At 38.4% G+C, this 23,154-nt stretch overlaps 1 protein-coding gene across 1 annotated transcript in view; it reads right to left on the bottom strand.

Annotated features, from left to right (window-relative positions):
• Positions 1-732: 732 nt before the first annotated feature.
• Positions 733-23,154, bottom strand: part of ITGA1 (integrin subunit alpha 1) — a 92,199-nt gene continuing 69,777 nt past the window's right edge. Inside the window, exons 19-28 of the mRNA XM_004583792.3 lie at positions 22,956-23,036; positions 17,803-17,879; positions 15,488-15,577; positions 14,080-14,182; positions 9,308-9,421; positions 7,650-7,751; positions 7,394-7,498; positions 6,359-6,451; positions 4,675-4,791; positions 733-2,362 (exon numbers count right to left, since the gene is read on the bottom strand). Coding sequence (XP_004583849.2) covers positions 2,318-2,362; positions 4,675-4,791; positions 6,359-6,451; positions 7,394-7,498; positions 7,650-7,751; positions 9,308-9,421; positions 14,080-14,182; positions 15,488-15,577; positions 17,803-17,879; positions 22,956-23,036 — 927 coding nt within the window. The 3' untranslated portion in view covers positions 733-2,317. The remainder of the gene's footprint in view (positions 2,363-4,674; positions 4,792-6,358; positions 6,452-7,393; positions 7,499-7,649; positions 7,752-9,307; positions 9,422-14,079; positions 14,183-15,487; positions 15,578-17,802; positions 17,880-22,955; positions 23,037-23,154) is intronic.

Consider the following 23,154-nt stretch of genomic DNA (forward strand, 5'->3'; position numbering starts at 1 on the left):
ATCTTTTAATCATTGCATATGTTTTGGAGCATTTGTACAAAGCTAATTTAGGATATGTGTTAACATGTGTGTTCATCAAAACCTTTGCAGTTATGGTTTTTAGATAAAGAAATGTAAGCTAGACCAAAATATCAATTAAAATGGAAAGGGGATGAATCCACATTTTCCTTCTGATGTGATTTATGTATTTTTGGTTTTTGCAAACTATCATGTGTTGTTACTGCTGTATTTTGTATTCAATTTGTGCTTGTACATGTGTACACATATGAACACACACATGTCCACAGATCTAAATAAATCATAGACATTATGGAATTGGAATCTCTTGTTCATCAGATATTCTACTTAATAATCAGAAATGACTTTGTTAAGAATGGTGCCAGGTTTGTCAACAGCTATTTAGCCTGGCCAGAGAGGATTTCCTCTCTTTCTAAAAAGGTCAACATGCTCTTGCTTCTGTTTTTCCCCTTCGGTGTGTTGAATCTGAACCTGCACGCTCATGGGGCAGGGACTGCTTTGTGTGGCAGTCACAGGTGCCAAGTATGGGCTTCAATTTATCTGAATGACTTCTAAGAATGTGTTGAGATGGGGCAGAGCTGCTGCCAGGCAGGCTGAACCAGACACACCCTGAGTTTTGTTGACCTAAGTCAGTCCAAGTGAGAAGAAGGATTTCTGAACCTACAGAGGGATAGGAAGAATGAAGTAATTATGAAAGCAGCTATTTCTGAATGAAGATGGGCAGCAGGTGGATTCCAAATCTTTAAAAAAGATAAACCTTTCTTCTAGCTACAGATAACTTTGCCATCCCCCCCAGGCACATCCACTTGGGCTTCAGGCTCCTAGATGTGGAGAGTCAAGAGGTAGGCTGATTCTGAGACACCACAAGAGTTCCTTGGAAAACTGTTTTAAGCAATTAAATTAATGGCATTTCATCTCACTGTTAATTTGCTGCTTTGATAAAGCAAATTAAAATTTGAGAAAGCAAATTGGGACTTCCTGAACAATTACGTGTTTTGACATTGGGATAGTAAATCAAGGGAAGAAATGGAGTGGTTCCAGAAATATCAGCAAAGTTTACAGTGGTGGTTCACATGTACAGCCACTATACATTCATTTACTGTTACTGTCCTAAGAAACAGAGTGACCCAGGAGCTTATGAAACAAGCGGAACCGAATCGACCTCAACGATTACTTCAAGAACAAAGAAGCACATGCAGAGATGTTAGCTCTGTCTGGGATGGGAACTTTCAAACCTGACACTCTTTCTACTGCTGGGCTTCTGTTTCAATTTTGTTCCACCACACTCAAAAGCAAGCTGTAACTGCTTGGTAAAATACAATACTGAAATGGAATTCTTAAAAATGAAAAAGATAAGCATAATCTCACAGCTTCGGGCTTTGAATGAACCCTGTACCAAGGAGGTCAAGAGACTCCTATTTTAGGCTACATCCGGGAACCCCTCCCATTCAACATCTGCTCAGCACAGAGGATTTCAGTGGCGACAGCCGATGCTACCACGTTCCATTCAGCAATCATTTTAGCATATCCTTCACACAATTTGGCTTTTCATGAAAAACTACTGTTGCAACACACAAAAATGCTATTTTTTCAGTATAAAAGTTCTGCATTTAGACTTCAATATCAAAATTAAGCATCTTCTATAAAAACTTAAATTAACCCATTCAGTACACTTATTTTTACACTAGGTATCCATTTTGATTTTGTCCTGGATGGAGGTTCTGTTCAACTGCATTACTTTTGCATCACAGTAGAAAAAATAAACCTTTCCAAGTACAGAGTCCAACACAAAGATGTTGACTGTATTCTTTGTGATTTTACTCCATTTCAGTCCGATTTGTAGATGGACTCTATGAGGGAGAGTTTTTCCCACTGGAACTGGAAAAAGTAACTTTTTCAGATAATTCCTTGCTTAGCATTTACAACTGCTAACTGCGGCTGAACCTGCATATCCATCAGGAATCAAGGGAAATGCTTCCTTTATATCATTTTGAAATTAAATGTTTCAATTATATAAATTCTTATCCTTAAATATTTTAGATGTATAGGTTATTTAAAACACTTTGTAACACTCTTAAATACTCAATAAAAATGAATATTTAACATATTTTTCATAAATTTACAAAAAATATCTGTGATACTTTTTCGGATCAGCTTGATCTGTCATTTTTTCCAAATGATAAATCCCTGATGGATTACACAGAATTATGTGACCTCATTTAAATTTCTTGTCACATATTTGAGGCAAACCTGAGGATACATCATTGAATAATTCCTATTTTTCCTTTTGTATAATATTTTATTTCTCCATTTTCTTCTTTAGTGGCCTTTTGAAGAATCCAATCTGTTAAAAAATACAAACATAACACAATTACTTAGTTTAGGTAATAAATGCTTCCATCTTTGGGTAAAATTTCATAATGTATTGGAAATTTTAGGTATACACCTAATTAAGATGGTGGAGAACTGTCTTTTTCATGAACCTATTAATATTGGATATCAAAAAAAATCACATTTCTCAAATTTCTATTTCATTTTTCACTTTTCCATTGGTCAAATGTTTCATACCCTCCAGTAAACAATCAGAACACGTAGGGAACTCAGAAGGCCTAGGAACATATTCTGTGGGACATTCATGCAAACTTCAGTCAGCTGGTACCATCTCTTCTTTGCCAGAACTATATAAAGTTTTCCCTTTTTCCCTCACTGATATGACAGAGTTATTTCTTGCAGGAGTGAGAGAAATGGGTTATCTTCTTGGACCTCTACCTATGGGCTGCATAACATCCATTCTCTTTACATTAATAAAAATTAAAAAAAAAAATAACCCCGGGTTGTCAGAACTGGTAAGTCCTCCGGCAGGCCTCCTGGGCCGGGAGGCTAGCGAGACTCTGGAGTTTTCTTAGTATCTTCAGATGTGTCAGACTATCTGCCTAGCAAGGTCTGATAAGAAGAACTTTAAGAAAAAAAAAAAGACTTAATGCACACACACACAAAAAAAAAAAAAAAAAAAAAAGAAAAAAAAAAAGACTAACTTCTTTGAAAGGCAGAGTTACAGGCAAGAGAGAGAGAAGGAGGGAAGAAGAGAAGGAGAGAGAAAAACAGAAAGACTCTTCTACCCACTGGTTCACTCATCCAAATGAGATTGCAGTAACCCGCTTTACTTCCACATGGCATGTAGGAAAACCGCCTCTCACATTTCAGGTGCAACCTTGACTTTGTTAAGTCAGGCCTGGAGTACCACAGTGTGGCAAAGACAGGTACTGCAGCGCTGACACTAAATCGGAAGAAATTGCTTGGATGTTTGATGAGGTGCAGAATTCTTGTTGGAGGGTTTTGCGGGAAAAATGTCAAAGATTCTTGCTACTGAATTAAGAACCACTGGGTTACAACCTAAGCATATTTCTCATCTTCTTCTCGAACACTTAAAGGAAATTAGTTGTCATTAGGATACAAAATAGGAAGAGTTGGTAATTCAGAAGGAGAGAAACTTGGTATTTAAACTATTTACTAAATCACTGGGTTGCTCCTGCATTAAATAAATAAACATGCAGGCACAGTAGGTGTTTCTGACACACTTGGGTCAATTTAGCTTTACATAAGATATGCAGGAAATATTTGAAAATAAATGCCAATTTGATTTTAACTGGCGAAGATTAAATTATACTTTTAAATGAGATTTTGTTCTTTGTTAAACGCATTCTAAAAGGTATAATCTGTTTGTGTATCTTAACAGAAACAAAATATCTCTGTAAATAACCAGATTTAATGGGAAGCAGGAGGTTGTGGAGTTTTGTAAACGTACCTGAAATAGGACCCTGAAACTGGAAGATTCCCCTTACATCAGTTATTCAGTAAGTCCCTCACCCATTTATCCATTTATCAACGCATGAATATTGCACAAGATGTTTTCTTTTTCCAGGCTCCCGCTTTGGACCGCCTTAGCCTCATCTGTTGCGGCCTTTTGGGGAGTAAACCAGCAGGTGGAGGATCTCTCTTTAGACACTGATTTTATTTATTTGAAAGGCAGAGCTATAGCGAGACAGAAAGAGAAGCACACAGGTCTTCCAAAGGCTGGTTCTCTCCCTAAGTGGCTAGAACAGCTAGCGCTGGGAAAGGCCGAAGCCAAGCGCTAGGAGCTTTCCCCAGGTTTCTCACATGGGTGTTTTGGGCTCCAAGTACTTGGCATGTTTTTTTTTTTTTTGCTGCTTTCCCAGGCACATTAACCTGGAGCTGCATTGCAAGTGGCACAGGCAGAACGGGAACTGCTGCCCATATGGGATGCCAGCACTGAAGGGGATGGCTTAACCATCCCCTAATCTGTCTGTTTTAACAAAGTTTTTATTTTTCTCGTAAAAATAGTATATAGTTATTTTAAAATTTCAAAATATGAATGTGCTGTATGACAATCAATCTATAGAGAGGCCCTTCATGATTTTTAGGTATATTTATCCCCACACAGATTACTTTTTTTTCCCCCTTTGCAAAATTGGGATCAAACGGCACAGCATGGGAAATAAAAATGCTTTTCATTTGATCATGTCGTCATGCACAAGTGCTTCATGGCTGTATAATGACATGTGCCACACCCTGGGTAAATCCCAATGAATTGTACCAACTGGCTCATCCTGACTGAAACAGGAAGTCAGCGCTTACCTTCCACAGAGCTAATATGAGCAACATTAGCAGCAGCAATCCAGCAAAAGCACTCAGCAGGATGACCCACAAGGGCACTCTGCCTGGTAACCCGTCCTTGGAGATCTGAACAGCAAGCTGAAAACGATTAAACAGGATCATGAACATTGACGGACACCCACCAGAACCCCCGGGGCGTGCCCTTCTTGCAGGACCTAGTTTTCTGTCAGTGTGCTTCATCTCACTACTACACAGAGAGAAAACACTGACTTTACAACTGAAAATGCCCAGCATCTCTTCTAAATCTCTAATCATGTCGAATGTATTATTACCAATAAAGTGGTTATAAAATGTCTATCATGAAAATTCTGCATTGAATTTTATTTTTTTTTGGCACCAAAATAGATTTCTCTTTTAATTCCATATTTCCCCCCAAACTTTTAGAAATACATACATGTATTTTCACATAGTGGACATAAACATGAACCTATGAAATCACTCCAGGTAGTTCACCACTGCCAGGGTAGCTGGGTCAGGCCGAAGCCAGGGGCCTGGAGCCCAGCCTGGGTCTCCCATCTCAGTGCAGGGGGCCTTGCCTGTTGCGTCCAGTGACACACGTTTGCAGAAGCTGGACTTCGGCAGAACCAGGACCTGAGGTCAGGCTTTTGGACATGGGATGTAGATGTCCTAACCTGCATCTTAAACTCTGTTCCCAGTGCTTGGACCCCACATGGAATATTTAATCTCTCCCATGAAAAGAGGGAAAATTATGCTAAAGTCTCTGCTCTGTAACAAGTGCTTGATTCTTATTTTACAAAAGGACAAGAGTTAATAAAAAACACTATTTTATTTCCAGCAAGGACCAAGTCTTAATTGTTCGGGGAATAATATTCTCTCTCTTGTGTTTAAAATTTCCTAATAACTGGGCCCGGTGCGGTAGCCTAGCAGCTAAAGTCCTCACTTGAGTGCGCCAGGATCCCATATGAGCTCCGGTTCTAACCCCAGTTGCCCTACTTCCCATCCAGCTCTCTGTTTGTGGCCTGGGAAAGCAGTCAAGGATGGCCCAAAGCCTTGGGACCCTGCACCCGTGTGAGAGACCCAAAGGAGACTCTGGGCTCCTGGCTTCAGATTGGCGCAGCTCTGGCCACTGCGGCTGCTTGCAGAATGAATCAACGTAAGATCTTCCTGTCTGTTTCTCCTCTTCTCTGAATATCCGACTTTCCAATAATAAATAAGTAATCCTTTAAAAAATTTCCTAATATCTAAATCAATGAAAAAAATAAAGACTTTACATGCATGCCTATACCTTCTAAGCCATACTGTGTGAAGAAATTGTTCCTGGTTGGCTTTTCAGATGTCAGCTGTAGTTTGTAATGTCAGTCTTTCAGGGGGAAAGTTAGAAATGCATCATTTGCTATCAAGGTGAGAGTGAAAACATCCATTTACTGTGATCGTTAGAAGCGACAGAAGTCAAACATGGCATACTAATTGTAAACACTACGATTTTTCCAGTTTTCGTTCTGAGGAAGACAAGACTGAAATCATACTTGTAGCTAGTGAAGCGTAATTTGAAGCAAATGGTACCTGTCACTTCTGGAGTGCAGCACCAGCGGCTGCTTAAAGGCCTAGAGCCAATTATAAAACATTATGTCACCAAATTCCGAGTCAAATGCATACTGTTTCCAAAACTGGGAGCTCCACTCACCTCTCTTTTTTGATTGCCGCTACTTAAAACCAGTGATGTGTTTTCACTCTGAAGTTCTCCCCTTATGGTAAGGTTTAAGCTGGAAAAATATGCCTGGAAAATAAATGGGGTTCATGTGTAATATATTATGGCAGGTGAAAATGAGAGCCAGACATGTTTGGAGAGTTACAACTATTAAAGCTCAGTGAGAACAAAACGCTGGTTTTGGCGACTTCCAATTGGAACTGCCAGCATCAAGCAGTGCCATCCTCACTCTCTTTGCCGTCTCCCGCCCCCAGTTCTCACTCAGATCCTAGCTGCAGAATGGGAACTTTGTCTCAGTAATTTCTACTCGGCTTTATCCTCAGAAAGAGCAAATCTCAAACTCTGCCGCTAACACAGGTATGAAGTCGTTAACACCTGACAACGGGATTTACATGAGCTCTTACTGAAGAATAAATAGGGTATTTCCAAAATTCAATGGTCTATTACTTGTGAACACAGCAATTTAGCCTGATCAAACAAACAAAAAATGGCAATTTCCTTTGATCAGTTAAATATGTAGTAACAGAAATAATACAAAATAAAGCTTATTGTCAGATGAGCTTTATCAGGTTGCGAGATGCCCTCCAAAATGTACTTCTAGAGAGCTTGCAGAGAACAAAATCCCATGAGTCCATAAACATGCTGAGTTTCTTCTCTGTTAGTGGTTCTAAGGATTGTCATGCTATAATTCTTCATTCCTTAGCTCAGGTACAAAATGATGAGTATAAGCGTTGGTACTTCTGGTGCCTGTCTCTTATGGTGTAAAGAAAAGGGCTGAGGGACTGAAGGCGTGGGTCAGGAAGGAGGCCTTAAGCTGTAACAGTCATCGCCAGGATGACAAGACCCATCCACGCCGCTGGCTAAGGAGAGCTGTGCTTTGGCTGGCACTCTCTGATGTCCACATCACGTCCTTCCCACAGCACCGCTGCGCTTTGCACGTGCCTCAGAAGTGACAAACATGATGTCGTGGTGTTGACTCAATAATTACACAGAGAAGATGCTGCTACTTACTTTTATGAACGTTGGTCTCCATAAGAGAAGAGACACATTCACTTGGCTCACATCTGAAGGAATGATATTACAGGTGATGGTGGCAAATTTACATGCGGCACAGTCCTGTTGAAAGGTCCAGAGGTGTATATCAGCATTCTTGACATTGCATCAAGAGGACTTATACTAAAATACTTGAAACAGTTAACGTCCAGGTTGACACTGAGTGTATTCATTTGGAAAGCATATGATAAACATAGCAATTGCTTCAATTTACCCGAATTGTCCTTTGTTTGAGATCATCAGATTTCAATTGAATTGTTTTTCCAGAGTTGATACCAAGCGGGTCCTCCAGGCTATGGGGTCTGCACCTAGCATTCTAGGAAGAAAATATTTTTTATTAGATAATGTCAAAATTCCAGAGGAAAATGCCCTAGTGTATGAACGTGAAGGACCTGTGAGTGACAGACGCTGCCCTGCACTACACGTCCATCCTGCTCCACGGATGGGATGGAAGAGACCGTGAGGACCCAATCACCCCGCAGAAGTACTGTTCCCAGGCCATTGTCAAACTGAATATAGTGAGCTTGCTATGCAGAGGAAAGGATGCTGGCAACACTTCCTATTACACAATGAACTCTGCAATTTATTATTTTCATCCAAGATTAGCTTGTAAATTCCCATAACAGAGAGAAAGAAAGAGGGTCAGTATTGCTCTTGAATATAAGGTTATGAAATAGCATTGTAGAGAAAAACTTCTAAGTTCTGCATCAATCAAATACTGATTTTGAATTCTATCACATGAAGAGTAACTCTCTGTGAGAGAATCACACAGGTATATAGCCCTGGAAGACAGTTAATTCTTGGATTGTTTTTCTAGGCTTAAATCTCAGAAATCATTTTCTTCCTCTTGACAGAAAGGTGCTATAGAGAGATTCATATGTAGTGTTACAAGTATAATATTTTTCTCTTTCTAGTTTCTCAGAAACCTGCCTTTTTGCACTAGAGATAAATGTTCTGCCTTTGGCAGAACATTTAAACACCTTCATTTTTTAAAAATTGTGAAAATAAGACAAGTTGTCAAATGTTAAGAGCCAGCATGCGTTAATTATTTACTGTGATTGTCCTAAGTTTTAGACAATTAAGCCACAATAACTCACTATTACATAGTCTCACTCCAAGCCACAAGTGAAATGGGAACACGATGTGGCTGTTGCTGAAGATAAGTAAATAAAGAATATTGGACTATTTTATGTGCAGCTGTGCATTTCAGGATAAATTTAAAAGGCTCTTCCTAGAGTTATTTGACCACCTAAAAGAAATTAAGGTGCAATAAACATTTCAGGCACAAACCAATACTCAACTCTGCTCTAGTGATTAAACAGTGTCCCCAGAATTCCTAAGTTGTAATTCCCAGAACCTGAGAATATGATCTTATTGGAAAACAGGGTTCTTTGCAGATGTTAATTACCTCACAGATCCTCAATGAGATCAATCCAATGACTGAAAATACAGAAATGCAGAGACATAAAAGGACAGCACCAGAAGCACAAAGAGGAGACTGGGCACAGACAGAGTGGGAACCTGGGCCTACGGTGCCACAAGAGAGGAGGACACCAAAGATGGCCAGGAAGCGGCATGCAGTGGAATGTCCCTTAGATCCCTCAGAAGGAACCAACACTGCTGACACCTGATTTTGGCCTTCTGGCCTCCAAGGAGGAGCTGTTTCATCTCTGTAACCAGATACCAGGAAACCCACTGTGGTACTTCAGTTATAGTATCCCCAGGGACCGTTGCATCCCCAAAATACAAGTTTTCTAAAAGACAATGTTACCTTGATAAAAATACCACAAGTGGCATGCATAATAAAAGGCTTACACATGAAGTGAGAGAGCTAATGAAAGGACATGATTCCAAAGCTTACACGTGACTTACATCTGAAAACGACCATCCTGTCGGATACAGCACAATATGACCATCTGATGTCAAGTTGGGGAATGAAATTGACAGCTTAAGCTCTGGCATTGGAAAAGGTCCACCTTTTCTAATCTAGGGGGAAAAAATAGAAATGTCATCTTGGCGTCTTTCAGAAATTTCCGTCTTGCACAGGTTTAGATTCTTAACGGATGGATAACGTTGCCTCATATTTTTAATCCCCAAATGAACGCACACAATTCAGGGTATAATTCAGAGAACTGACATGATTAAGTCAGTAAGAAAATATGGATGTATAATGGTTAGTGGTTATATCATATATCATATCAAAATCGTATCATTCTTTCACCATTCCTGAAATAGGACTGGGATTACTAACAAAAGCATAATTGAAGACTTTTCTGTGTGTGGTGCTTTCATCATGCTCATCTTCCAATTTAGCATACAGGTCTCGTTGGCGCTAGGAACAAGGGAGACTATTCTACCTGGTTACATGGAAAGGTTTATCACCTCCAACTGTGTTTGTATGTTACTTGCCACCATGGTATACGTAAGCCATACTCCCATAAGTGCCCCTCAGAGTTCTGTCTCCATTTGATACTATTATTGCCTTGACTGTTGATAATATGGTTCGATGGGAGTCAGATTAATTTTTTAAAAATCATTCTATGATACAGTTCCATAGGCTCGGTATTTCCCCTACACCCTCCCTAATTGCCTCCCCCCACAATGATTTCCCCTATATTATTACAATGGCATAGTTCTTCGAAAGCCATCTTAAGTCCATCATTCTGCTGTTTAAGTACATGTGACATTGTAGGTATGGACAATGGCAGCTTTTCACCCCCATTCCAGAATTCTAACTTCACATTATGCTTGTTACAGAGGTGAGGGTAGCTTATAAGAAGACAGGAAGGGCGAAGTCAACAGGAAGCTGAGTTTGGGATCCAAAAGTCCTCTCCTGATTAGCAGGTGCAAATGAATTAGGGTACCTGGTGAATGAGACTCCCTCCCCAGCAGTCAAGTCTGTGGCCTCCCTAGGAAAACTCATTTGCCAAGTAAGAGCTCTTTTCCTCTTCTTTTTTTAAAATTTATTTATTTATATTAGAAAGGCAGATTTACAGAGAGAAAAGAGATAAAGATCTTTCATGGAGTTGAACCGACCTGAAGCCAGGGACCAGGAGCTTCCTTTGGATCCCCTAACCAGGTGCTGGGTCCTAAGGTTTTGGGTCATTTTTCACTGCTTTCCCAGGCTGTACACAGGGAGCTGGATGGTAAGCAGAGCAGCATGGACACAGACTGGTAGCCATATGGGATGCCGGCACTTGCAGGTAGAGGATCAGCCAATTGAGCCATCATGCTGGCCCCAAGGAGGAGCTATTTCATCTATGTAGTCAGATACCAGGAAATCCACTGACCCATCTACTGAGCCTTCTACACGAATAGCTATTCAGATCTGGAACATCTCCCTCTGGCTGATAACGATCAAATATATCCCTTAATCCTGGAATCCTGGAGATTACTGATCAGCTATAAATATATTCCTTAACTCTTATCTTCTTATGATAATATGTCCTAAGCTTGCTTGGTAGGGGCTCCCATCTGTTTCCTGATATTGAGTTTAAAATTCACCACTTATTTTTTTTCTGATTAAAACGTTCCCTGTAGAAATATTGGAAACTTTTAAAAATTAACTGGAAATAAAAGTTTCCTACAATTCAGTTGCCCGGGTAACATTGTAGAGTACAAATTACTTGTTTGTATTGTTTATATATAGGTGTATTTTATAAAACTTGTATCACATAAAACATCCAACATACAAAATTTATTACACTAGGATGCCTTCAATAAACTTATAAGTTCTTATAGAAAATAACTAAGCCCCAATATCAATCTTTTCTTTTTGATTATGTCACTTACTGTGTTACTCTTAGCAATTGAATGGTTGCCTTTAGCCTTGCTAACAACCATTGGAGGGAAATTTTATTGTCTCTGTTTTTGTCTATGAGGCAACAAGTTTAGAGCCAGAATGAAAACTTTCATGGTCACAGAGACGGCCAATACCAGAATTAGCTTTTCTTGTTATGAAAATCTGTCTTCTAATAGTACAATAACTCTATCTCCAGTGGATTGATGATAGTCTATTGAACAAAACTATGGACGTTTGTTACTTCATGTTAAACTTTTAGATTATGCAAAGATAGTAATTTTTAAAAAGATTTATTTATGTATTTAGAAAAGATACAGAGAGTAAGGGAGAAACAGATTTCCTTCCGTAGTTCACTTCTGGGATGCCCCAAATGGCCAGAGCCGGGCCAGGCTGGAGCCAGGACGAAGCCAGGACAAAGCCAGGAGCCAGGGACTTTATCCGGGTCTCACTACATGGGTGGCCAGCATCCAAACACTTTGGGCCACATTTCCTTGCTTTTCCCAACCCATTTTCAGGGAGGTAGATTATGAGTGAAGCAGCTGGGACATGACTCAGTGCCCATATGGGGTGTCAACAATACAGGTGGTGACTTTATCTGTTAAGACTCAATACTGGGCCCAAGATTGTAATTTTCAAGCTTTCTTTTTTTTTTAAAGATTTATTTATTTTTATTACAAAGTCAGATATACACAGAGGAGGAGAGACAGAGAGGAAGATCTTCTATCTGATGATTCACTCCCCAAGTGAGCCGCAACGAGCCGGTGCTGCGCCGATCCAAAGCCGGGAACCTGGAACCTCTTCCGGGTCTCCCACGCAGGTGCAGGGTCCCAAATCCTTGGGCTGTCCTCGACTGCTTTCCCAGGCCACACGCAGGGAGCTAGATGGGAATTGGGACTGCCAGGACTAGAACCGGCGCCCATATGGGATTCCGGCACGTTCAAGGTGAGGACTTTAGCTGCTAGGCCATGCCGCTGGGCCAAATTTTCAAACTTTTATAAATAATCTTGTTAAGACCATCCCTTAACTTTTTGTTTGCATCATCAATAATTTTTAGGGGAAATTCCTAACAGTAAAGTTACTGAGCTCTGACTTGAAAAAGTTGTTTTGAAAAGTTTCATTAATGTACTTGCAGAATTTATCCCAGAAAATAATCAGAAAGGCACCCACAGTTTATGGTTGGGGATACACTCAACGATGCTATTGGTTCCAACATTGTCTGTGATAGGTAGGATGTATCTGTTATAGTATTGAAAGTCTATTTTTGCTTCTCCTCTCCTCTCCTCTCCTCTCCTCTGCTCTCTTCCTCTTTTCCCATTTTCCTTCCCTCCCTTCTTCTTTTTCTTGCTCTTCCCCTTCCTGGTGGTCACTGAATTTTTGGAAGCTAGAGAAACTCCGTAATTGCTTGCTGTAGTGACTGGAAAAGTTCAGTATGAAAGATTCAAAAGAAAAAAATAACTGTTGTAATGAAAATGATCACTTACAGAGGTGACAATATCAATATTGATGCATAATAGATTGCACATGAAGGGTGGCTATGAGCAGAATGAGGTATATATGTATTTGTTGAGTAAGGGCAAATGTTACCAATTTTGGAATAATGAGTTTCTGAAATAGTTATTTTTTTAAACTCCTATTTATTCATACTAAAAATGTAATGTGAAGTAATCTACAAGTTTATTGGTAGTATCAGTTTGGTTTCATGGTTTATTATTTTCTGGGAAGTCATTTGTGTTCATTTTACGTGTCAACTCTACGGTACAAAGGAGTATCTAGAAACCAGGTAAAGTGCTGTTTGGGGGTTTGTCTGAGAGTGTGGTCCAGGAGAAATCTGCACATGAATCTATGTGACTATGTGGGAAATATCTATTCTGATGTTGGCCAGCACCATCTGACCAGCTGGGCACCCAGAGAGCACAATCGAGAGGAAAGGGGAACGTTTGTTTCCTGGAGCTGGAGCAGTCCCCTTCTCTGGACACCAAGATGGCGGGCTTGGGGCTGGTGTTGCAGCATAATGCATAAGCTACCTTCCCTTATGGCTACTGCCTCATGTCCCAGCTGCTCCGTTTCTGATCCTGTTCCCTGCTGATGGTCTGAGAAAGCAATGGAAGATGGGTCCCTGCACCCATGTGGGAGATCTGGAAATAGTTCCCAGTCCCTGACTTTGGCTTGGTCCGGCTCTGGTCCGGCTCTGGTCCGGCTCTGGTCCGGCTCTGGTCTGGCTCTGGTCCGGCTCTGGTCCGGCTCCAGGTACTGTTGCCATTTGGGGAATGAACTAACAGAAGGAAACTTTCTCTCTTTCTCTAATTCTGACTTTTGAATAAATCAATTAAAATAAATAAATCTTAGAAAGACTCCAGGCTCTCTGGCTCTTGGTCCCTCAGATTTATACCAGTGGGTGCATGGGTTCTTAGGCCTTGGGTTTCATATGAGAATTACATTAATGATTTCCCTGGCTCTGATGCCCTGGGCTTTAACTTAGTCATGATACTGACATCCCATGGTTTCCAGCTTGCAGGTCGCCTGTCATGTTACTTCCCAACCTCCATAGTTGTATGTACTAATTTCCCTGACAGAAATCTCTCTCATAGATCTATATCTGTATTTCTAATTAATTCTTTCTGGAGAACTCTAATGCTAATGAAGTCCACCTTAGTATGGGGAATTACAGACACATTTTAAATTGGTTCGAGGTATAATTATTATTTTAAAATTGTGATAATATCAACAAAGTAAGCTGAAATACAAGAATTAAATATGAAAACATGTTTTAAAGTGTCTGCTAATACTTTTATAAATTTATAAATAACATTTTTAGAAGAGTAATTTAGAGATAATTTCTTACCAAGTAGAAGACGTTAATTTCATCTCCAATGTCTTCAGTGGAATTAAGAACTTCAGGGACTGTCTCATTGGCCGCAATTGAAATATGGTATTCACTTGCAGAACTTGAAAGAATTAATTGAATAAAGAAAGATAAAACACAACAAGAGTTTAACTTTTATTGGGCCTCACTCTTTGTCCTTTTCTATATCTTGTAGTCTCCCAAACTCTTCATAGATGGAAATTCTTTCACCTAGAGTTAAATCTATTAGGAGGATGATGATTATATAATTTAATCCACTGATTCCTATTTGAATCCCAAACACTAAAATAGATACTGTTTTTTTAACAAAAATTTTGTTAGCAAGCCAAAGATTTCCATGAATTCACTAATACCGTTTACATCTAGTGAATAGTAAACTAAAGTTTGGTAATTTTACTAGGCTGAAATTTAAGTTTAAAACATTATTTTCCTTTTCATATCTAAAGTCCTATACTTACTGGTAACCTTAAAGATATAATACTTTCCATATAACTTCTCCATGATCTTTGGAGAAAATTGATAAGCTGCATAACATATTTTCATGTGATACTTCAGTTAATAGAAGACAAATAAAAATATTTATAAGTTATGTTCTTTGCCAAAATTTGATTTTAAGTTGATGGAAAATTCTTGGTAAAAATCAGTGTGTCAAAGCAAGCAGATACAACAAAATAGAAAATAGGCAACAAAACCCGAAGTCTTTGCCACACAAGCAAATACACATGTATAAACCTCTAATTTTTTTTGCGTGTGGTATGTTATCAGTAAAGTTTCAATGAAAATAAATTAATGAAATGAGTAGACTTGTGGATTAGCCTCAGTTTGCCACAAATTCTGATCCTTTGCGTACATTCCACATATTAACTTAGCCCAAACTTGGAATATTGCTTAAGCAAGGCGATTTACACACGGACATTTTGCTAACATGTTTGGTGTTTGGGTAGATAAGATGTTCTTATGAGAACAAGAGATTATGAATAGTGGAAGAAATAAACAGCTCTCATCCATGAGAAATGCTGATTATATTCCCACAGGATGCAATTAACGGTAAAAAGAAAAAGTGCTGATGACAGTTAAGAACACATTGTCTTTGGTATCTAGGAGTGAAGACTGGACTGCCAAAGCAATGTAGTATCACGGGGGCCTCATGTTTTGGCTCTAAGGAAGGCTTGTTTTGATATATTAGGGTGCACCAGTTACTTAGAATTCTTGCCCTACGCAGGTGTTTTGCGCCCATCCAGAGTTTCTGCTTCGGTAGATCTCAAGTGAGAACAGAGAACTTTCCTACATAGTTGCCTCATCATGCTGATGCTCTTGCCAAGAACCAAACTTTGAGAACTCCTGCAACAATAGGAAGGTGTCAGCATAAAATGTGGCTCCCTCTTACCTGTAAAACTGCAGCCCCACTTCATATTTTACAGGGATAGAAATGTTAGCTTCATTATCCAAAAGGGTTTCGGGAGGTTCTTCACTGTCACTAGAAGAAACATAGCACGTTCAGATGTCATTAATTGTGGACAAGTCAGATATCTGCATGTCCAAGAGAAGCTTGTGTTGTCAACAAAATAAAGCACAAGAGAGTAGAATCCTTGATTATTTTATAATTAGGATGAGTGAAGAGACCAGAGGAGGATATTGTAAAAAGGTCCCAAGTCGATGTTTGTGTGCAGGTGGAGTTCAAAACTACACTAATCTAACCCTAACATTTCTCAAAATTCTGTGATGATAAAGAATCCCTGAGCTTAAATGTGAAGATACACAGACTGCTTATCTCTCCTAGAAATGTGAACTTAATACTTTCAAGTTGTGGCTCAGGAACTTAAAAAAAAATCATCCTTGGTGATGCTTATTTATTTATCTCAGACAAGGGACTTGCAAGGAGACAATGGAGAGTGAATCCAAAAATCTTCTGTTTGCTCCTCTAACGATGTTTTCTTGCCAAGTACCTGATATTATTTGTTAAGTCTTTATTTCATAGATTTTGGTTACATTTTAAATTATATTTTATGTAAACACACATATATGTACTCAGATACAAACATCTCATAGCATTAAGCATGCATGAGCAAGTGATGTCCTCAGGTTTAGCAGCTATGGGGCCAGAGAATGGGATTGTTTTTGGATATGGTTCTGTACCTAAATTATTTAACCTTTTGTGCTTTGATTTGTTCATCTATAACATAGGGGAATTTCATCATTAAATGATTATTCTTGATGATTAAATGTGTAAGCAGAATAAACTGCTGAAGATGTTGTCTGGGACATGGGAGGCATTCATTAAGTGTCTGATTTTAATAAGACCCTCCACCAACTGACCTGGCATCGGCACACTGTCTCACAGACTGGGCCATATGTATTTTTGGAATGTTCATGCTTTTTCCGAAGTATGTAAAGTGGCTTGTGGTGAACTACACACAGCTCAAACATCATGCTGCAATGGGCTCTGGGCTTTTGTGTGACTGAGTTCCTGGTACAAATGGTTTTTCACTCTCATACCTATACCACACTGTAGCCAAATCCATCTTTCTAAAAAGCAACATTTCCCTATGCACAAATTTTTAGACTCTTCATAGCCTGATCACTTAAGGGGGAAAACACCTCTTGATATTTTACATAATACTATTGTGGGCTCTTCAATTCTGCCTTACTTCCCTTTATGATTTCATGTAGTCTCTATATTTCAGCTGAAACTGGTTAACTGGTTTTCCTCAAAGATACTAACTGGTCTATCTTTGAGTTTTGTAACAGTCCAGCTAATTCTATTCAATATCCTCTCTCTGAAATGTTACTTATTCTAAGGTAAGAGATCTTTCTATCCTAAGGTGAGAGATCTTTCTCAAATATGATTTCCTAGATAAAGTTTTCCTGGTTCTCATTGCACGGCAGATACGCTCTCGCCCTCGGGTAAGTGCATGACACAAGCTTTATCATCCTGTAATTAAATATCCTTCCTTCCTTGTGTCACAATAACTTCATCCTAGTTTCAATCCCCTTCTGTAATATTCACCCCAGGAGGTAGTTTATCCCCTAGAGTGAATAATTCAATGTCTTACTCATAGTAGATGTTAAAGAAGCATGTTCTCAGTTGAACTTAACATAAAGAATTAATTCAGGCATAATTCATCTTTCTCAGTGATCCATTTATTCTACCTCTGCTTAGTGGCTGTTATAGGACATATACTGAGACAGTTACTGAGCACTAAAGCAGTAGAAAGTAGACTGTGTTTCCACTGGAGATGGTCCAGGATAATTACATTTAGAAGAACTTTAGTCACTATGGTTTCCTTATCCTCTCTTGCTGTTTGAAGTCTATGCGTTCTATGATACCTGTCAGAAGCACTGACTAATTGGGATAAATTTTATTCAGAGGATCACAAAACAATGTCAAAGGGCATTATAAAACTTTATGTCCATCTACTGACTGATTTAAAGGGTAGCCAGCAAAATGTTTTAAATCTGCAGAGCCTGTAAAATTTTAAATGAATTTAAATGCAATGTAGCAGCTGAAGTGATGGGTAATTATATTATGTTCTACAAGTCACACTACCATTGGCTTATACCAGCTAGGTGAATTATTTCTATTAACTAAAATGCCTTCATTTTGCTAACTATTCTGTTGTAAGATGCTCCCAGTGAATCTGTAAAGATGTTCTCATCTTTACAGGAGAGATGGCATACATTTACAGACACATATACACCAACCTTGTTGTACTTAAATGAATGATCACGTTTTCCATGAGATGAGATGTGTTAAACTGAAACAATATTTTAAAAGTTACCTATGAAATAAAAATAATTCTTTAGTAACTGGTTAAAAAAACACATTTAGTTTGATTAAAACATGCCATTTATATAAATGCATAAAGTACAAAATCATTGAAGAAATATCTTAGAAAATAAAACCCTTTTACACCTCAAAAACAGACAAAGCTATGCTGTACTTTCAAGCATGGATATGTAATATGCTTCACATTGCTATGGTCTGAAGGATTGTGTGCTTCAAAATTCACAGGTTGAAATCTAACTTCCAGTGCAATGGTGATAGGCGGTGGGGCTTTTTGGAAGATGGTTATGTCACAATACATGGTATTGGTGCTGTTAAAAAGAGCCCCCCACCTGAGGTCGCAGGGAGAAGACACTTTCCGAGAGTTAAGCAGGGTGCCTTCACCTTGACCTCGGAATTTCGAGTCTCCAGAACTGTGAGAAAGAAATTTCATAGTATTGAATTTAAGTACTTCATTCAAATTACATTAAGAAAAAATAATGTATGCTAACTGTAAATTTTTACCATGAAGGCACATCTTAATTATTATATTATCAGAATTGACCGGGGCAAAATCATTAACTAAATGAATAAGAAAAGGTTAAGAGCATCTCTAATAGGAAAATTTAAACTACCAACATCTATCTATACAAAGCCACTATAAAATAGAAGAAAACATGTTTGGTTCTATTAATTTGATGTTGTATAAAGCCTTTTGTGCCTTTAAGGAATAATAACAAGAAAATAAACGAAAAGCATCAGTTATTTATGATAAAGTAAATTATAATAAAAATGGATAGTTTTGTTTGTAAAGATTTGCATGTTAAGAGAATATTTTTTTTAAAAACCTGGAAAATGTTTTTATTTCATTATGATCTGTTACAGGTAACTGCCTTTCCAGAGACTATGCCTCAGCACAAATATTTCATAATCCTTGGCACTTCATAAAATCACTCAAAGAAATATGCTACTTGTAGCATTCTAATCTAAGCGGTCTCATAACAATGCTTATAAACTTACATTCCAGTCTCAAAATGAATCTTGTTTTATGTCAAAAAAATTTTGGAAAATGGGCAAAAAAAACAGAGAGTACAAAATGCTCCACTAGTACCATATCCTGATGTGAAGACACAATGCAACATGCATCCCTACTTCTAAATCAAAGATGGACTCCCAGTGAAACTGTTGGGCATATTTAGACAATGGGATAATTGACTGTCTGACATTGTCTGTACCAGCAGTGTTGGGGCACACAGAAATAACAGACTGATGGACTTATAACTCCTTACGAAGGACAATACAATTGTAACAGTATGGGTAAAATCAGGGCATGGGAATTGTGGGGAGGATCCCAGACTCTACAGAATTGCACCATAAAATTCAAAATTTTAAATAAAAAAATTTTTAAAATGCTCCATGAATTGAAATTATCTAAAATTTATGTGTTTAAGTGCTATAAGGAGAAAATTAGCTATTTAGAGCTGTTTGTTTTTAAGTCAGTTCAGGCACCTTTCACAGAAGTGATGATGAGAATTCAAGGGTCATTAGATTAGCATGATTTTCTTTTCTTTTGTATTTTATTCTTCCACATCTATTTTGAATTATATTACAAAAGGGGGAAAACTGTAAGAATATACAGCTTCAGCAGTTTTCTTCTTGTTTTGGGATAGTCACCGCAATCCCAGTAGCAATCCGTAAAGTGGTCTTGCAAGGCCACAGACACAATGGTCCCCCTGCCTGAGCTACCCAGTGAGCTGCTTCCTTGGTTCCCGTCACCTGCCAGGCTGGCCTGGTGCTTACAGGTACTGGCATATCTAAAGGGATTCATCTAGGCTGTGATGTTAGAAGCAAGTGGAGAGGGGAACTGAAACTGACCTGGAGTGCTTTAATGACAACTTTTAGGTCTTGAAATCAAAGACTATTACAGGCAAAAAGCTCCTGTCAAAATCACTTGCAAATTTTATTTCGATCTCTCTACAGATAACTTAAAAGACACTTTGATTTATGATTTTACCTTAAGCAGCAAGGAATTGCTGAAGAAAGGAAAAATATTTTTTAAGAAATGAAGATGGTGATGACTGTTTCCAATGCTGGCGCTTGCAGAACTCAGCATGGCATTGTTCTTTAATAAACAGAACTCCAGGTTGAAGGGGTGGAATCAAGTTGAGATTGTTTTACTTCCAGATCAAATTGGAAGAATAACAAGTGGGTCTTTGTAAATATGAATGTGTTTTTTATAGATTAATTGAGAAGAAATGCAATTTTTTGAGTACATTATTTGGAAAGCTCAAGAAATACACTTAAGGATGGAGTTTCAAAAACATCTTGCTATTTCCATAAGGTAAAAAAGACATACAGGAGGGGGACAGTGTTGTGTTGCACTGCTGTAAACCACTGCTTATTGCACGAGTATCTGATCTGCGAGGGCTGGTTCAAGTCCTGGCTGCTCTACTTCTGTTCTAATTCCCTGATAATTGCCATGGATGGCAGCAGAAAATGACTCAATTATTTGGTTCTCTGTGACCCACACAGGAGACACAGGTGAACTTGCAGGCTTCTGGCTTCTGCCTGGCTCAGTCATTGCAACCATTTCTCTTTCCTTCTGTGTCTGCCTTTCAAATAAATAAAACAGATCTTAGGGAAAAAAAAACATTCTGGGTTTAAAACAAGATCAGTAGATCAATAGGTAAACATGAATATACATATGTTCATCTAGAGGAACTACATAATAGAGACTAGCATATCAAGATGTAATGATATATTGTAGTACGTACTCCCGGTTCATAGATGAACTCCCAATGAAACTGTTGAACATATCTTGGCAATAGGATGCTGGACTTTCTGTCATCATTTGTAACTATAATGTCAGGATACACTTAGACAGTGGAATCATGGACTGTTTTTGAAGGACTACGCTATTGTAATGATGTAGGGGAAATCAGTGCGGGGAGGAGAACCAGAGGGGAGGGGGAAGGGAATTCCCTGAGCCTATGGAGCTGTATCAAGCAAGGAAGAATGGAAGGAGTGGACAGGGCGGAGGGAGGGAGGGACGAAGGAAGGAAGGAAGGAAAGAAAAGAGAAAGCAACTATTTTATGGTGACCTGCAGTTTCCTAAGTCACTGGTCATCATACCAGGTGTGATATGGAAAAAGCCCTTGTATGAGTCCATATATTTAGCAACAATCAGGGGAAACGGTGCACATTAGTATCAAACAATCTGAAAACAAACTTAAGAAAAATAATTCCACTTCAGATAGCGCCAAAAACAGTTAAACACTTAGATAAACTTAACAAAGGAAGTGCTTCAATCATACTTTTAAAATTGTTGAAAGTAATTTAAGTACATCATGGATCAGAAAACTATATTTTTAAGGTAATAAAACTCCCCTGCTTCTTCTAAAGGTTCACTCTAATGCCTACCAATCTGATTTTTATATAGAAAATGACCATAACATTTATTTGGAAATACAAGGGACGTATGAATTGAAAAAGAAAACATATTGGGAGGACAGAGACTTTCTTGGCTCTAAAACTTACTATAGTAATGAAACAGAATAATACTTATATAAATACACATAGACAACTTGCTGGAATAAATCAAAACACAGAATTAAACTCATGTGTTTTGCTCACATTCTTTTTTCTGTTTTTCTCTGTCTTTCTGGTATAGTCCTGGCTGTTGTGGACATCTGGGGGTGAGCCAATGCATGTGCATCCTCTGTCTTTGTTTCTCTGCTCTTTAAACACATGAAATAATAAAGGAAAAGACTAAAAAGGAAAATCTTTAAAATTTTTTTTTTGATGCAAAAAAGAGTTTTGAAATCCATGCAATTTGTTTCCATAATACACATTTCCATGACATTTCTGAAGCATCCTTATAAATTAGACGGAATCAGAATCAAATTTTTTTCCTTCAAAAACACACCATCAAGAAAGTGAAAAGATAGCTTGTATCATGGGAGGAATATTTGCTCCCATTATATTGGCAAAGATAGAATATAAATTATGTGAACTGCTATTAGTCAGTAATAAAGATATAATCCAATTAAGGTAGGTAAGGGATCTTAATGGACACTTACTAATTTATCCAAACAAGACACAGACCTGACCAATCGGTACATGAAAACATCATTAGTCATTAAGGAAATGCAAGTCAAAACCACAATGAGACCCCGCTTTCCCACACACTAAAATGGCTATTACAAAGGAGACAGACATGAATTGGTAAGAATTATATACTAGTATAATTCTAATGAGTTTACAACCATTTTAAAATTTACTTTATATGAGTAAAGTTGTACATCTTTTCATTCTTGCCTGTTTTTCCTGCTCAACTACAGACTTTTTAAGCTTTTCATTTATTGGACTATTTATTTTGTGGAGCATTAAGCCTTTGACTGGAGTGTAAATTAAGAATAAGATATCTTAAAATAACAAAATATTAAGCTAGTATAAAGGAGATGGACAACAATCTAGAGAAAGGGGGGCTCTCAACCATTGCTGGGTGAATGTCAAGTAGTGCAGCCATTTATTTAGCAGAAATTTTGTCTTATGGCTTGATTTTTGCTTACACAGCAATTGACTCTTGATTTTGTCTTAACTTGTGCTCTTTGCTGATGTAAAAAAAACTTTAAAGGAGGTCATTTGTAGCCAATGGAAACTTATTGTTCACAGTTGTGGAGACTGGGAATTCCAAGATCAACACACCAGTGGTTTCAGAGCCTGGAGAGGTATCGTCCTTGATATGTGTTGGTTGATGCACATCCTCAAATGGCAAAGTGGTGACAATGAACTCTCCTGGGCTTCTTTTATAAGGTCACTAATTCCAAATGACCTACCTCTTAATATTAGCCTTCATAAGGGCCTGGCCTCTGAATAGCCAAATGGTTGAAGATCGCATTCTAGCATATAAGTTTTGAGGGTGCACAGACATACAGACCGTAGTAATTCTAAGCTGTAAAAATCATGAACTCAACTTTGTTCATCTACAGCATTCTCAATTACCATCAGAAGGACTTATATTATCTAAGTGGCTTTGCACATACTATTTTTCATGTTCAGTGGCCCCATGTATTTTGTATAAGCTACTCACCATTTCTCCTTTTCTTAGAAAAGGGTAACCGACTTTACACGTGAGGTTACGATTGGATTCACAACTGTCTTTTTGGATGCCCTGGGAAGTGAAAGGAAATACAATTATAGCAGGCAAGCAGGTGAGAAACTTAAACTGGCTCTTTTTAGAATTTCCCAACTGTGTCTTGGTGGCTGCCTTGTTAGTGTTTGTCTCTTTG

This window comes from Ochotona princeps, chromosome 23 (genome assembly GCF_030435755.1).
Source record: "Ochotona princeps isolate mOchPri1 chromosome 23, mOchPri1.hap1, whole genome shotgun sequence".
Lineage (NCBI taxonomy): Eukaryota > Metazoa > Chordata > Mammalia > Lagomorpha > Ochotonidae > Ochotona > Ochotona princeps.